The sequence below is a fragment of the Epithele typhae genome, assembly GCF_022376455.1.
Source record: "Epithele typhae strain CBS 203.58 chromosome Unknown BXZ73scaffold_9, whole genome shotgun sequence".
NCBI lineage: Eukaryota > Fungi > Basidiomycota > Agaricomycetes > Polyporales > Epitheliaceae > Epithele > Epithele typhae.
In genome coordinates this window covers 35,339-51,260 of record NW_025954200.1, presented here as the reverse complement: position 1 = coordinate 51,260, position 15,922 = coordinate 35,339, and the positions used below count along the sequence as shown (strand labels likewise).

At 46.2% G+C, this 15,922-nt stretch overlaps 1 protein-coding gene across 1 annotated transcript; it reads left to right on the top strand.

The window, feature by feature from the left end:
- Window positions 1-12,445: 12,445 nt before the first annotated feature.
- BXZ73DRAFT_75473 (uncharacterized protein) lies at window positions 12,446-13,156 on the top strand (the record flags this gene model as incomplete). Its single annotated transcript, XM_048022222.1, has 1 exon — window positions 12,446-13,156. The coding sequence occupies one exon, from the start codon at window positions 12,446-12,448 to the stop codon at window positions 13,154-13,156; it is 711 nt and encodes a 236-aa protein (XP_047880359.1).
- Window positions 13,157-15,922: the final 2,766 nt, after the last annotated feature.

Here is a 15,922-nt window from a genome sequence, read left to right as displayed (position 1 = left end):
GTGGGTTCATATAGTCCTTTGGGGGTTATAAACGCGGCCTTCCATTCGTCTCCTTTCTTGATTTGAATATTGTTGTATCCGGCTCGTACGTCCAACTTGGTGAAGTACTTGGCTCCTTTGATAATCTTGGACTGGTCGGAGTGTCCCATCTTTTTTTGGAATGTAGAAAAATGGTGAAGCGAATGGGGATTTTGATTTCTTGATGTACCCCTTTCTCATGTTTTCTTCAATGAATTTTTCTAATTCAGCTTGCTCTGTGAGGGTGAGGGGATAGATCTTGTTCCATCTCTTGTCCTTGTGAAAATTGAAGCCTGGTTTTAGGTCGATTGCATGGTCCCATGGTTTGGATTCTGGAAATCGTTCTGCGGCCTTCTTTTCAAATATCTTGCGGTATCCTTTTACGAAGTCTGGTAGGATTTCGTCTAACGGCACTTCGGGTTTTAATTTATTTGCTTCGATGGCAATTTCCGCTGACTTCGTAGCTCGTCGGATTTTGCTGGTTTCAAACCATTCTGTGAGGACTTTGGAGGGGTTGTGTACTGGTTTATCGTCGTCTGTGTCCGTTTCGAAGTATGCCAGTAATAGTTCTTGATCGTCCGCTCTGAGTGGGTACCCCCACAGGGTTCCTTCTGGGGGTGTGATCGTTTGTCGGGTTTTTTGTAGCTCCTGTTGTTTCTTGATCTTGTCTTGTTTGATGGTGACCTTCCCGGTTTCCCAATTGATGATTGGATTGTAGTTTCGTATCCAGGGCATTCCAAAGATTACATCATCGCGTCCGATATTGGCCACATACCAGTTGGTAGGTAGCTTGTTTCCGTTGAGGATGAAGTTTCCTTCTACGCGATGAGTGATGTTTCCTGAGCTGTTGATCGTATCGTCCGCGTTCTTGAACCGGACCGGTACGGGTAGTAGTGTCGTTGGGAGTTTGTATTTGTCCACTACTCGTTTGTTGATAATTACTGCGTCGGCTCCTGAGTCGAGGAGGCCTTTGATTTCGACGGCGATTTTTCCCACTTCGATGTAACCGTTGAGTAATAAGGCGTGTCTTCGCCGTTCGGTATTTGATACAAGGGTTACATGAATGGTGGTTGTATTAGGCAGATCCGGCGTCAATTCGTCCTGCCGCTTTAAAAATCCTCCGTCTCGTCAATTATAGTAGCATTGATTTCAGCTTCGGAGTCGCTAGGAGGGTTGTCTTCTTGGTCCTCCTTCATGGCACGAATCTTCTGCTGTGCTGGCTTTCCTTTCTTTTTGGCTGGGCAGAATCTGGCTAGATGCTTTCCTTTCTTGCAATAGAAGCATAGTCCCTTGCTTTGTAGGTCTTGTTCTTCTTCCGTAGAGAGTCAATTGACTTCTCTGCTTGGTTTCTCCATGGTTGTGGTTTTAATCACCTTTGTTTTGAACCTTGGTTTGATCCTAAGGATCTTATCCATGTCTTTCTTCATCTTCCAGTTCCTGTCTACATTGATGGCTCGTGCCATCCGTGTGTTGAGATCTGCAGATACTGTGGCCATATCGAGAATCTTGTTGTGTACTGGGGCGTTGATGGATTGTTGGTACCATGCTAGTTGGGCACGTGGTTACGTGATGAGCGCCTTCGTGATTAGGTCCATGACGGTTCCGTTGAAGGCGTCGATGGACTCGTAATCCTTTGATGTCAGGGTACGCAGCCTGTTGGCAGCATGCATTTCTTCATTGATAGGTGTGAAGGTAGCAAGTAGGGCTGTAAGGAAGTTTCTCCACGTTCCATAGCCCTGTCGATGTCCTGCTGCGTCGGTTTCCCAGGCTTGACGTAGGACTGCTGTCTTCCAGATTGCTGCGGTGCCTCCTTCCATGTAGGATAAGGCAGTAGTAATCATGGTTTGGTCGTCTGGGAAGTCGACGGGTCGCGCATCAAATAGTAGGAGCAGGGCTTGTACGAATGTGTCGAGTTTGTCTCGGTCTCCGTTGAATGGCTCTGGTAGTTTGACCTTTCCTTTTCCTCGTAGTGGTATGTAACCACCCGGGGTCCTTGGGGAATATTTCTGCCTGGATTGGCGGGTGGTCCTCCCCTGGGGGTCCCTGCGGTGGTCCCCCTCCTGGGGCCCTCCTGCTGGGAGCCCTGGCGGTATTCCTCCTCCCGGAGGTCCTTGTGGTGGTCCTCCTCCTGGGGTCCCGGTCCTGGTAGTCCTCCTCCTTGTCCCGGAATAGGTGGTGGTTCCCCACAGGATCGGGATGTGGGTATGCTGCAATTCCTCCGAGTCGAGGCAATGCTATCGACGTCCATGCTGCTGCTGAGGCGCTTGCATTTGTGGGATTTGCGCTTAGCGTGAAACTTGGTACTCCTCGCCGTTCGAAACTCCATTGAGTATCTTCCGTCCTTTGTTGGAGTACTCTTGCTGCTTCTTCGTCGCGTCGTCTCTTTATTTCGTCCCAATCGAAGTTCAAGCGGCCTCCTCCTGACTCGTGGTCGGATTCTTCTTCTGGCTGTACTGGTTCGGTGATGGTGGTCCGTACCACCTCTGTTTCTGTGACCGTTGCCATCTCTGATTCTAGTTCCTTGGGCTCGAGGGTTACTTCTGGTTGTTTGCCTGTGCGGCTCGTCCCTGGAATTGGGGCCGTTACTGGTTCTTCCTTTGTTAAAGATCTGGGGGTAATCCTTGGCGAGTCTCTCGCTCGTTGTCCTGATGTGGTTCTAGCAATCCTGGCCGGCTTTGGGGGCATAGGTTGGGATTGCTCCTGGGTTCGCAGTGGTTTCCACAGTCGTTCGAGGCCTGTGGGATATTGTGCTACGAATAGTTCTTCCTGTAGTTCTGAGACTGGTTCGTATGGAGGTTCTAATTCTGGTGCCTTGTACTTTCGAGCTGCCCAGTATCTGATGGGACAGCGTTGTGTGGTGCACCGTTGATATCCTCGCCTAGTAATGTGATAGTCGGCAGTGTTGGTCGGGTTGAAGATGTGAGCGTAGTCTTTGCACGATCTGTCAGGTTCTTCACTTGCTTCAGTTGACATTCAAATATTCTTGAACCGTTTCGAGAGCGATGCGAACTTGCTTGAGTGCTTCGAGGCGGTTGGGGTAGTCTGGATGGATGAAGTTACCCCTGAAGTTGAATATGAATTGTTCAAGATCGGCTACGTCGAATTGAAGGCGTTGCACGAGCTTGGTGATTGGGTCGTGCGCGTGAAGAGGTAGTTCAATCGGTTCTTCGTCTATGTCTGGAACTCCGTAGAATTCACCCAGAGTATCGTCCAGGTCTGTGATCTGCTGGTGGAGTGTTTCCAGTTCGAGTGCTCCAAATCTTTCCACTAGAATGGGTTCGGCCTGGATCGTGCTCAGGTTCTCTCCTCCTTGCCTCAGGGCCCTTCTAAAAGTGTAATACTCTTCGACAGTGTTTTCGCTGGCGTCTTCTTCTGCTTGAGCCTGTACCACAGTCCTTTCTTCGTCTTCGTTGATTATTGTGTCGAAGGGAGTATGGGGTTCAGGTGCGGGGCTATGGATTTCAACGCGGAGATTGGGGTGTTCGTGAAGAGGGGTTCTTGGCAATAGAATGAGGGGGGTTCCAGGGGCAGCGTAGAGGTGCGAGTGGCGGGAATTTTCCCTCTGGCTTGTTTCCGAACTGGCGTATTGCTGAACGATATCTGTGATGTCTGATGTTTATACTGTGTTCTGCGTTCGAGCAGTACACAGCCTTCCTTGGTCCTAGATAGATCCTCTGCACTTATAGAAGTGGAGGGTTCGAGACTTGAATCTAATGTTACGTCTGAGGGCTTATTCCAGCTGGAATACAACCTAGGCGCCTTGTGGTTATGGTGGCGATGCTCAAAGCGCTTGCGTGCTATCGAGCGAGTGCGAGCGACAACGAGTGAGATTTGCGCGTAGTCAAGGTAGACGTAGTAGTACAAGAGGAGATTCAAGTCTGGGGAGGGAGCGCTCTGGGGCGTCGTCCTTATATACAGGGGCGAGAGTGGGGAGTCATATTATCTGCGAGTCATCACCAGTCCGCATGACACAGCCCTAGTCGTAGCAACTCGTCGTGACTAGGTACCGCAGGAGGAGTCAGGGCGAGTACACGATGAGTAGCGATGAGTATGTATGAGTCAGGAGGTACAGCATGTGTATGTAAGAGTTCTGCATATAGGGAGAGCGGGGGTTATGGATGGAAATTAAATGGGGGCAGCGTACGAGTATCCGTGATCATAACAGCTCCTGTCGCAGATCGCGCTGTCGAGGTTCCTGCGCGCTGTCCGTATGCGCAGAGTGTGCACCTCTTGATCTGTACCTTCTCAAGTTATATGTCCAACTGTACTTCTTTGCGTCCAATTAGAACAACCCTTGGCCTATTATACATCCAGATGTGCGCTCTCGGTGCGGCTATGCGTAGTGGTCGGGTGTGGTACCCGCGGTAAGCGTGGCTTCTGCGAAGATGACAAAAAGCCAGCATATAGTTCGACATAGACCTACTTTCAAAAGAGATTCTGAGTGCAACTCTGTGTAGTCAAGTTCCCCACTTCGCTATGCATGAGAACAAAGTTGTGATTGCATAAAAAAGCGGGTATTTACACCCCATCAATCACAACCTCAAGTGTGTATCTTGTCTACATCATCATATCGGTAAGTTGGACCCTTATCCACTCTAATTGCCGGTAAGTCCCACTTTAGCGCATCTTTACGGAGATGGTATTTACCCAACGTCCGGGGCACACAGTGGTAAGAGTGAACAAAGGCAGAGGGAGAGAGATGTGCGCTGCTGGCGCTTATGTAACAGTTTTCTCACACACCTTATTAGGCAACTGCATCTGCAGACATTGCACACCCTCCCTATCATTCATTTCCTGTCTGTTTCTTATGATTCAAACTGCATCAAGTACGTTTACTCAGTGGCTTTCTCATGATGTATGTTATGTAAGCATATTCCCAGGCACAGTGCTATAACCCAGTCAACACTATGAAGCAGTAGTTGCTACAGTATAGCAGATATAATGAACAAGACATAACATGACATATACCCTTGTGTAGCCCTTCTTACAGGTGTTCTAGTGCAATAACATATGTAGCAATTGAATCAGAAACCAGCTTATAACCAGTCATACACCATACATATAGCATTCTACTAGTGTTACTCAAACCATTGCACAGCATCTACTTCCCATATCACATAACATACACTGTTGAATTTAGCTCGTCAATACACATCCAACGAATCTACAACCATACTAAACGGACACCATCTGAGCTCATACCATCAGTTACAACATATGAGCTATATGTAGTAGACCCTATTACACCTCACCCACTATGTATAAATAAGTGCCTCTTTTATGATCGTACCAACCACTATAAGGACTAGGTTCACAAATATAATCAGCATTTTAGGGAATTGATCTGATTTACTAGTAGGCAGATGTGGGTGTACTGAGCAGGGGCAGGGCGCTACAGCCACTGGGTGTCAAACAACTTGTGGAAGCCTCACTTTTCTGAAAGCAGCCCTTCAAAAATCGAATCAATTCTGATAAATCTTGAGTATATTGATAGTAGTAGTCCAGATAGAATCTGACTGAAGCCTACAAAGAGCGCCCATCTCAGTCAAGTTGAATAGGTGTAGACACTAACAGGTAGTACAAAGTATAGAATGGAGTGAAGCACTGGGCCCAGGTGGCAGTGCAAACCCAGCACTAGTGGAACCCTACAGGGGGACCCTAACCCAGAGCTAGGGTGATGGGAGTAAGTAGCAAACCTATGTGTGAGAAGTGGCTGTGCTATTGAAAAGTAACAAAAATCTCAGAGACTAGCATTTTCCGTGTGTCGCGCGTCGCAGTCTGAGCCCACCCCATAAAGAACAATTCATTTGTACCTCATTAATCGTAATGAGTGGGGTCCTAGGTGTAGCGTATAGGTGCGAGTTGTGGGAATTTTCCCTAGGGCTTGTTTCCGAACTTGCGTATTCCTGAATGATATCTGTGATGTCTTGTGTGTTGCACTGTGTTCTGCGTTCAAGCAGTTCACAGCCTTCCTTGGTCCTAGATAGATCCTCTGCACTTATTGAAGTGGAGGGTTCAAGACTTGAATCTAATGTTACGTCTGAGGGCTTATTCCAGCTGGAATACAGCCTAGGCGCCTTGTGGTTATGGTGGCAATGCTCAGAGCGCTTGCGTGCTATCGAGGGAGTGTGCGAGCGACAAAGAGTAAGATTGTGCGTAGTCAGGTAGATGTAGTAGTACAGAGATTCAAGTCTGGGGAGGGAGTGCTCTGGGGTGTCACCCTTATATACAGGGGAGGGAGTGGGGGAGTCATATTATCTATGAGTTACAACAAGTCCGTATGAAGTAGTTCAAGTCGCAATGACGCAGTGTGACTGGGTACTACTAGGGAGTCATGATGAGACCAAGTGAGTAGAGGTGAGTACAGATGAGTCAGGGCACGATAGGTATGTATTTAGGCTGCATATCTAGGGAGTGGGGTTATTGGTGGAAATTAAATGGGGGCAGCATACTAGAGTCTGTGATTGTAACATACTGGTTCTTAGCTGCACACGATGCGCTGCGCCCACACCTGTTGCGTGTGGCATTCGGCGTGGGAATGCACCAGCCTAGGGTCAGCACATGCTGCGTGCCACGCTCCCCTGGCAGATTGCAGCCTTGGGCGTACACAAGGAGGGGCCAGTGCTATACTATGCACCAATGTCTGCTCACTAGGTTGTGGTCGAGCTCACTGCTAGGGCTACAATTGAGGATTTCAAGGACCCTGCTCCACTTACGATACCACACCTCATCATACGCTGTACATACATTCAGTAGTAATGTCCTTCATACTCCAAAGCTCTGTAGTTGCTCTCTGATATCTTCTGTGATCCCACCATCTCGACTGCGTGTTTTTACTTGGTAGAAGTGGGCCATTACTGGCTGCTCTATTCAAACTTACCAATCTAGCCTTACTACTCTAGGCAGGATCTACTAGCACCCTGCCCTAAAGTATACATATGACTAGCAACTATTGAACATTTGAGAGGTATTTAGATGCTTACTATGCTATTTGGACTGACTATTACATGAGAAGTTACTAGTCCAGATTGTTGAAGCTTAGTAGTACAGTAGTACTTGCAACCATGTTTAAGTCATTACTTAATAGTGGTTATTTTTACCTACTGCTGCTGCAGTCTATAGCTATAGTTGCCTACCTAGACAGTACTTACCATATTGTTCAAAGTTACAATCAGGTCTTACTTACTTTCTTATTCAAAGTTGCTACAGCATTAAAACCCAAAAGTCTAGCCTTTCTTACTAGTGCTACTAGTCCGGCTTTACTTACTGCCCTTCAAACTCACTAGTCCAGGCTTACTTGATAATGTGTTTGAAGCTATTGCTAGTCAGTTACCACCCCATTCAAAGTTACTGGTCCTACCTTACTTACCACATTCTTTAGAGGCACTAGTCCGGGTTTTTACTTACTAGTCCAGCCTTACTTACAGGTCAGTCCACAGTTCTAGTCTGGGCTTATTTACTACGCTGTTCAAAGTCACTAGTTCAGACATTGCTTACTGTATTGTTCAAGGTTGCTAGTCCGGGTTTTTACTTACCATCTTATTCAAAGTTGCTAGCATGGCTTTACTTACCATTCTTCAAACATACTCATTGAGCCTTACTTGCTACCCAATTCAAAGCAACTAATCTAGGCTTACTGACTGCCATTCAATGTTGTGTTCAAACTTACTAGTCTGGGCATTGTTCAAAGTCTCACTAGTCTGGAGTTTTACTTACCACCTTATTCTTACCAGTCCAGCATTACTTACTGGTCAGTTCACAGTTCTAGTCTGGGCTTACTTACTAAGCTGTTCAACCTTACTAGTGCACCCTTACTTACCACATTGTTCAAAGTCTACTCCGGGTTTTTACTTACAAGTCTATTCAAAGTCACCATCCTGGCTTTACTTGCTATCCTTCAACATACTTGTTCAGGCTTACTTACCACCCCATTCAAAGCAACTAGCGTAGGCTTAGTTGTTGCACCATTCAAAGTTGCTAGTCCAGCTTCATTTACTATCTTATTCAAGCTTACAAGTCTGGGCTTTGTTCAAAGTTGCTAGTCTGGCTACTCAGGCTGACTTACTGCCTCTTCAAAGGGTTACTAGGCTATGCTTACAATCCTGTTCAAAGTTACTAGTCTCGCTTTACTTACTATCCTTCAAACTGACTGGTTCAAGGCTGCTATGGTGTTCAAAGTTAATAGTCAGGCATTACTTACTGCTCTATTCAAAGTCACTAATCTGGCCTTACTTACTGTCCTTTCAAGCTTACTATTCTGGCTTTACTTCATACTTGTTCAGGCTTACTTACTGCCTGTTCAAACCTGCTAATCTGGCCTTACTTACTGGTCCTGAGGTTACTAGTCTAGCCTTACTTACTACTCATAGTCAGACCAGTTGAATAACCCAGAGAAGCAATCATTGCATACAAAGCAAACACAAAGTCACTAAAATACAACACATAAGCATCATTCTAACCCTTCCCAGACTTGGGCCAGTGCACAACCAGTGCAGGTTCCCCAGAGGGGGAGACAACCAAGGTGTAAAGAAATGAAGTCAGTACAACTCTATATAGCTTCATATCTATGCAAGAGCTAGAGTTCCCCTTTCCACCCTGTTGTTCGCGACTCGACAGTGCAGAAAGAAACACTCTAGCCCCCATAATGCGCAATATAAGAGCAAAAAACACACAAACTGACCATCAATACACCTCCAGTAAGCACTTCTAGTAGAAAGCCCACCAATGAAGAGCTTTTAAATAGAGAAAAGCAACAAAGCAAGAAGAGAAACCATGGCATAGATGCCAGGTTCCATAGTTCTCAGCATTCAAAGATGTAGAGAAACCATGGGCTGTACTCCTTCATCCCCCATCCAGTCTTCCTGCTAATGCATGGTAGGAGGACAGTAGGACACACAATGAGAGGTCCAGCTATGACATCAAAGTGATGATTCAGAGACAGAGGAAACCCAAAGGTAATCCTAGGGAACTCACCCAGAGGTGAGATGCCTTGACCCGGAGGTCGCGGGTGAGAGGTGTCCTTACTCAACCCCAGGTTACTTACTTACTAGGCAGCATATAATCGGCTTGCGCCTTTCTAAATGCCGCTTTTCGACTTTTCCCTACATAGTAGGCAAGAGCATCTGGGTGGCAGTGCACAGGTCTGTCCCACCACAGGTGTGAAAAGTGGTGTCCACAATATCGTGTTTTTGCACAGCCACAGCCTACACACCCAAAAGTATTTGCACACCACCTGCCCCCCAGCCCAAGATGTGTGCTGGAGTGAATTGAAATCAATGCAGAAGAAGCATACAAATTGAGTAGTACTTGTTTCAAGTCAAGACCTTTAATTGTCATGTCCCTGGATCATGATTGATGCAAAAAAGGCTAAATGCCATGCATGTGCACTTTGTGAAACTCATGCCCAAGCACCACTGCAGCTCTAAAAACCTACCCTAGACCTTGTTTAAGTCACTACTAACAGTGTACATTGGTTTCTGGGTGCGAGTATGGGATTTTGAAGGTTTCATTCTCACAAAAAGCCAACTAGAGTGCATGTTTCATCTTGGTAGAGAACTGTTCAGCTGTGTAGCCAACTAGTAGGTGTTTAACAGAGTGGTAGCAGCTGACTGGACAGGGTTTTGACAACAGGGTCAAACACTTTGAAGGAGCCAGTAAGTGCCACCTGGAGGGGTAAGTAAGACTAAACTAATGTCTTTGAATGGGATAGTAAGTAAGCACAGATGAGTATGTTTGAAGAATGGTAAGCAAAGCCATGCTACCGACTTTGAATAAGGTGATAAGTAAAAACCCGGACTAGCAACCTTGAACAATACGGTAAGCAATGTCTGAACTAATGACTTTGAACAGTGTAGTAACTAAGCCCAGACTAGAACTGTGGACTGACCTGTAAGTAAGGCTGGACTAGTAACTTGGAATAAGGTGATAAGCAAAACTCCGGACTAGGGACTTTGAATAGACTAGTAGGTAAAAACCCGGACTAGTGCCTCTAAAGAATGTGGTAAGTAAGGTAGGACCAGTAACTTTGAATGGGGTGGTAATAGCTTCAAACACAGTATCAAGTAAACCTGGACTAGTAAATTTGAAGGGCAGTGAGTAAAGCCGGACTAGTAACACTAGTAAATGAGACTGAACTATTAAGGTTGAATGCTGTAGCAGCTTTGAATGGGACAGTAAGTAACACCTGATTAGTGACTTTAAAGGGCAGCAAGTAACACTAAGTAAACTAGTGAGTATAGTGACTTTGAACAACTTTTCTAACAACTAATAAGTGTGCAATAGGGCAGTAGTAACCGACTGAATAGGGTTTCAATAACAGTAGGGAGGGGACAGTCAGTACTGCCTAGAGGAGTAAGTAAGGCCAGGCTAGTAACATTGAACATGGTAGTAAGTGAACCCAGACTATAGTGACTTGGAATACGGTGGCAAGTAAACCCGGACTAGTGACTTTAACCATAGTAGCAACTATTGACAGGTCGATAAATAATGGTGGACTAGTAACAACTTTGAACAGCTTAGTAAGTAAAGCCAGACAAGTAACTTTGGATCAGGTGACAAGCAAAACTCCGGACTAGACTTTGAATAGACTAGTAAATAAAAACCCAGAGTAGACTTTGAACAATGTGGTAAGTGAGACAAGACTAGTAACTTTGAATGTGGTAGTAAGTAAGGCCAGACTATTAATTGGAATGCAGTGGTACATAAGGCAAGAGTTGACTTTAAGTAAGACTGGACTAGTTGTAAGTAAACCCAGACCAGAACTTTGGACAGACCAGCAGGTGGTGCAGGACTACCAACTTTTAAGTGTTATAGCAATTTTAAACGAGGCAGTAAGTAAACCTGGACTAGTATCTTTTAATGAGGTAACCACATTGTAGAACATAGTAAGTAAGCCCATATGAGTGTGTTTGAAGGACATTAAGTAAAGCCAGACTAGTAACTTTGATTAAGGTGGTAAATAAAAATCCGGAGTAATTAAAGCTGGACTTGAAGGTTTGAATGAACTAGTAAGTAAAGCCAGACTAGTAGGTTTGAACATGGTAGCAACTTTGAATGAGCTAGTAAATAAAGCCCAACTAGTAGACTAGTAAGTCTAAATAAAGCAGTAAGTGAGGCCAGAGTACTGGCTTTGAATGTGGTAGCAACTTTGTAGGGGTTAGTAACTAATAAAAGGGTACAAGTTAGTGGTCAATAAGCTTGTACTAGTCACTTTGAAGGGCAGTAAGTATGTTGTACTGGTAACTTTGAATAGACTAGTGACTTTGAACATGATAGCAGAGTAGTGAACAAAGCCAGACTAGTAAATTTGAACAATGTGGTGAGTACTGTCCAAGCAGCCAACTTTGATACTAGTGGGCAACTACGGTTAACATAGAACATAGTCAGTAGCAATAGTGGGAGACAATCACTGCAAAGTGCTGGTTTTGGTTTAGTATGTTGGGTATTGGCAATGGTAGTCCTATAAAGAACATGTAAGGACAGTTGTAGACAACTACAACTACTATAATAGCCAATGGTGCAGTTCAGTTGTCTCTGATGTGGTTTATATGAAATGTTTTAGTAAAGGGCTCCTATACTTCTTGAGTGTTCCCCCCAACCTTTATCAGCAGGCTCTCCCATACCTCTCTTCATATATGGGCACTTTTTGCCACTAATTGCCCCTCCTACTGATGACACAGCAGCTATAGTGGCTAAAAGTGTATTTCAAACTCAGCCTAGCTCAGCTAGTACAGCTTCCTTAGTGACTGAGTAAGAAATACAGAAGCCTTGGGTTCAATCCCTGTTAGTGCCATTTTTTCTGAATGTGACTGTGCTATGCACACCTGGGTATTCAGGTTTTGTAAAATCCAATACATTTCCTAAATTCCCGATTATATTTACGTAAGAAGGGACTAGTGCTGCTCAATTCTCAGCTGGCCTCGCCATCACCCATTTTGCATCAGAATATAGCGCCTTCGCGTGCCCAAGCAGCCAGGAACCTGGCCATAGCCGTGTGCTCTGGTGATGTGGAAATAGACGTGTGTGCCGTGGTCGCCCCGTTCTCGACTTTGCGTGCAACTCTGTCCTCTCCCACGCTCGCAATTCCAGCTCATCGGTTGCCAGTATGGACAGAGAAGATCACAGACATGACATGCAGTGAGCACAACGTCTGGCCATGGCGCTGTGAGTGACGTCACTGATCATCTGTTTGCACTGTAAAGGGCCGTGCATGGTGATCCTCGATACCCTCAGCTCCCTGGACAGGGTGCAGACACTAGATACACTCCTTTCAATGCCCAAGCCGAGTTTTTTGGTGATTTCCCACTCATTCCCATGCCACGCTACTACTACGGAGAGACTCGGACAGCTTCCCATGAGGTGGAAACACTTGTGCCCTCTCCTGAAGCTGTAGCTGATATATCCACTGTGGCAGTTGGTCTCGAACACAATGCCACATGTCCCACTAGGAAGCCACGATGCTACTGCTCTCCCACAGAATCAGCATAGCGCGTTCGGTCTGACGCAGGGTGCGTTCGCCCTCGGCTCTCAACTTGGCGAACAGCGGTATACCCACGGTGCTGCAGCACAACTACAGCACACCCACGCTGCGGTGGAACTGCAGCAGCAACATACTGCCACCAGCCCCCTGCGCCAGCACGTGGCCACTGATTACGTGCCTCTCAATGGTTTCCCCCAGTGCACTCTCTCCGGTTTTCAAAATCGCACTGCTTCTGGTCCCCCCAACCGCGTCAGGCCAGAGCCCACAGCGCCACACGCTATTTCAGTCCCAGACCGCATTCCAGCTCAACATGCACACCATTGGGAAGCCTCCGCTTCACTTCGACACCCTCTTTCGGACGACGCAGAGTCCGCAGCCGCTAAGCGCCCACGTCGCAGCGACGAGAACGCGGTTCCTCACCCAGTCCAGGAGTCACGGCCAGCCTTGAACTCCCAGGCGAATGACAAGATGAAGGCTGGAGCTGCAACACTGCCAACCTCTGACCGTCCTCCTTCATCTGGTGGTGGGGCTGGTGATCGCCAGTGGACCATTGGTGAGGATATGTTTGTGGTGTTGAGGATACTCGGGCCCTACGGTCCCGAACTAGGAAAGCAGATGATGACAATGAAGAATTACTGTGAGAAGGTGAGTTACGATTAATGAGGTACGAATGAATTGTTCTTTATGGGGTGGGCTCTGGCTGCGACGTGCGACACCCTTGGTGCGACCTGTGGGAATAAATTTTCAGACTCCTATTACTCTTGACTAGCACAGCCACTTCCCACACATAGGTTTGCTACTTACTCCCATCACCCTAGCTCTGGGTTAGGGTCCCCCTGTAGGGTTCCACTAGTGCTGGGTTTGCACTGCCACCTGGGCCCAGTGCTTCACTCCATTCTATACTTTGTACTACCTGTTAGTGTCTACACCTATTCAACTTGACTGAGATGGGCGCTCTTTGTAGGCTTCAGTCAGATTCTATCTGGACTACTACTATCAATATACTCAAGATTTATCAGAATTGATTCGATTTTTGAAGGGCTGCTTTCAGAAAAGTGAGGCTTCCACAAGTTGTTTGACACCCAGTGGCTGTAGCGCCCTGCCCCTGCCTACTACACCCACATCTGCCTACTAGTAAATCAGATCAATTCCCTATAATGTTGATTATATTTGTGAACCTAGTCCACATAGTAGCCAGTTTAGATGTGAACAGAGCGCTCATATCAATGCAGTGCTGAAAGGACTACAAGGTCTATGATGTATGGTTCATATGTTGTAACTGTTGGTATGAGCTCAGATGATGTCCGTTTGGGGTGATCTTAGGTGCGTTCGATGCGCACTGATGAGAGGGATCTAATAGATTATTTCACGTGATTCTGGAAGCAGATGTGATGGAATGGTTTGAGTAACACTGCTGCAGCACTATATGTACAGTGTATGGCTAGTTATAAGCTGGTTTCTGATTCAATCACTACATATGTAGATGCATTATGAGACCTCTAAGAAGGGCCACCAGATGACATATGTTATGTTGTGTATTGTGCATTGCAGCTGCTATGCTGTAGCAACTACTGCTTGGTAGTGCTGACTGGGTTATAGTGCTGTTCCTAGAAATACGCTTACATAACATATACCGTTCAAAAGCCACTTTGAATACGTACTTGAAATAATTTAAATCATAAGAAACAGACAAGAAATGAATGATAGAGAGTGTAAGTAATGTTCTTATATGCAGTTGCCCAATAAGGTGTGTGAGAAAACTGTTACATAAGCGCCACCAGCGCACTCTCATCCCTGCTGCCACTGCTCCTCCTCTCTTGGGGGACTCTCATCCACCCTTCACCTCTGTTGCCTGACTTTTGGCCAAAGTCAGCGCTCATAAGTGGGAGGATGCCCCCCTACAGTCCCTGTGCTTCTGTACCATGCCTACTCGGTGCACTGATTTAGAGCGGTGGTTTTGAGCCTAGGATGCCTGTGACATTGCCACTTTGGGTGGCCTGGTCGTTGGAGCACAGACCGAGCTCTGTGTGAGATGGATTCAGCATTCTCTTCAACTCTCTGGTAAGCTTTGGGTGTCTGTGGGTGTTACGTAAGTGTGCCTTTGTTGATATGCTCATTCCCATAGTACTTTGACGTCACTGTGCCTCCCTTCCCATGCCCCATCACTCTCAGAACAATGCCAGATTGTTCCCAGGTGTGTGCTCTTTCTGTAGACCCCCCATTTATCCTCCACTTGGCATTTTTGGCCCCTCTGTGCACATACTGATGGTGTGGGTTGGCACAGCGCTCATGGGCGTCTATTTCAGAGGCGCCCACGGCACTGCTACATCCATAAGGCCTACGTGCCATCCATCCCCTTCCCATGGTTGGATCTGCTTCATTTTTGGTAGGTAGGCACTAGTAGTACTGCACACACAATCTATGTACTTTGTTTCATCATGTTGTGTCATTTGAGTCCATAACAACATGTTTAGAGCCTGGGACCAGCCACCCCACGCATATCAGCGCTAATGTGCGCCTATTTTCGCTCTCAGCCACAGCCACCACTGCCAGCTACTACAAGCCACACCCAGCCACCTAAAATTGCCATCCACAAGCCCCAGCTGCAATCCATCCTCTTTTGGTGGGGCTGTGCTACCCAATCTTTGTCAGCTGCCTCTCCCATGCCTCTCCACCATATATGGACACTGTTTGCCACTGTTTGCCCTCTCCTGCCCCTGCCACAGCTGCCACAGTGGCTGAAAGTGCAGCTAGGTGCTCATTTTGCACGCTTTTTTCAAACTCAGCTCAACTTAGCTAGTCCAGCTGCTAGGTGGTGGACTCAAGATCCTTGGGTTCAATCCCTGGTAGTGCCGCTTTTTTTTTACATGTGGCTGTGCTATGTAGGTCTAGTTGTAACAATGGGTATTTAGGCTTTTTAAAATCCGATCAATTGCCTAAAATCCTGATTATATTCATGAAAGCAGCCACTATAGAGTGTGTTACTAATATGCTTACAGCTTGGCTTTAAACACATTAGATGAGGGACAGCGTAGATATGATCACTGGTGCCTACTAACTTTAGATAGCTCCTGTGACCTCAGTTCTTATCTGTTTGGGGTGATTGTATATACATCAGAAAGCAATGCAGAGGGGCTATATGACTGCAACCTCCCTCATCAGGTGGTCTAGCAATGTAGAATGATAGTGTGTATTCTGCCTCTGTAAAATCAAATACAGCACAAATTGAGAAGGGCAGCTATAACACAGGGTGTTGTAACTGTATTGGATTTTATCTGCATAGTAAGCATTTTAGTACTAGCTTTCACAATGTTTGCACTTCTGCTATATATTCTGTTCTTGTTTGTCTGTAATGATAGTAGTGGTGTTCAATATAGCTTATTAAGGTCTCTCATATCTTCTCATTATATTCCACATCTCATTAAT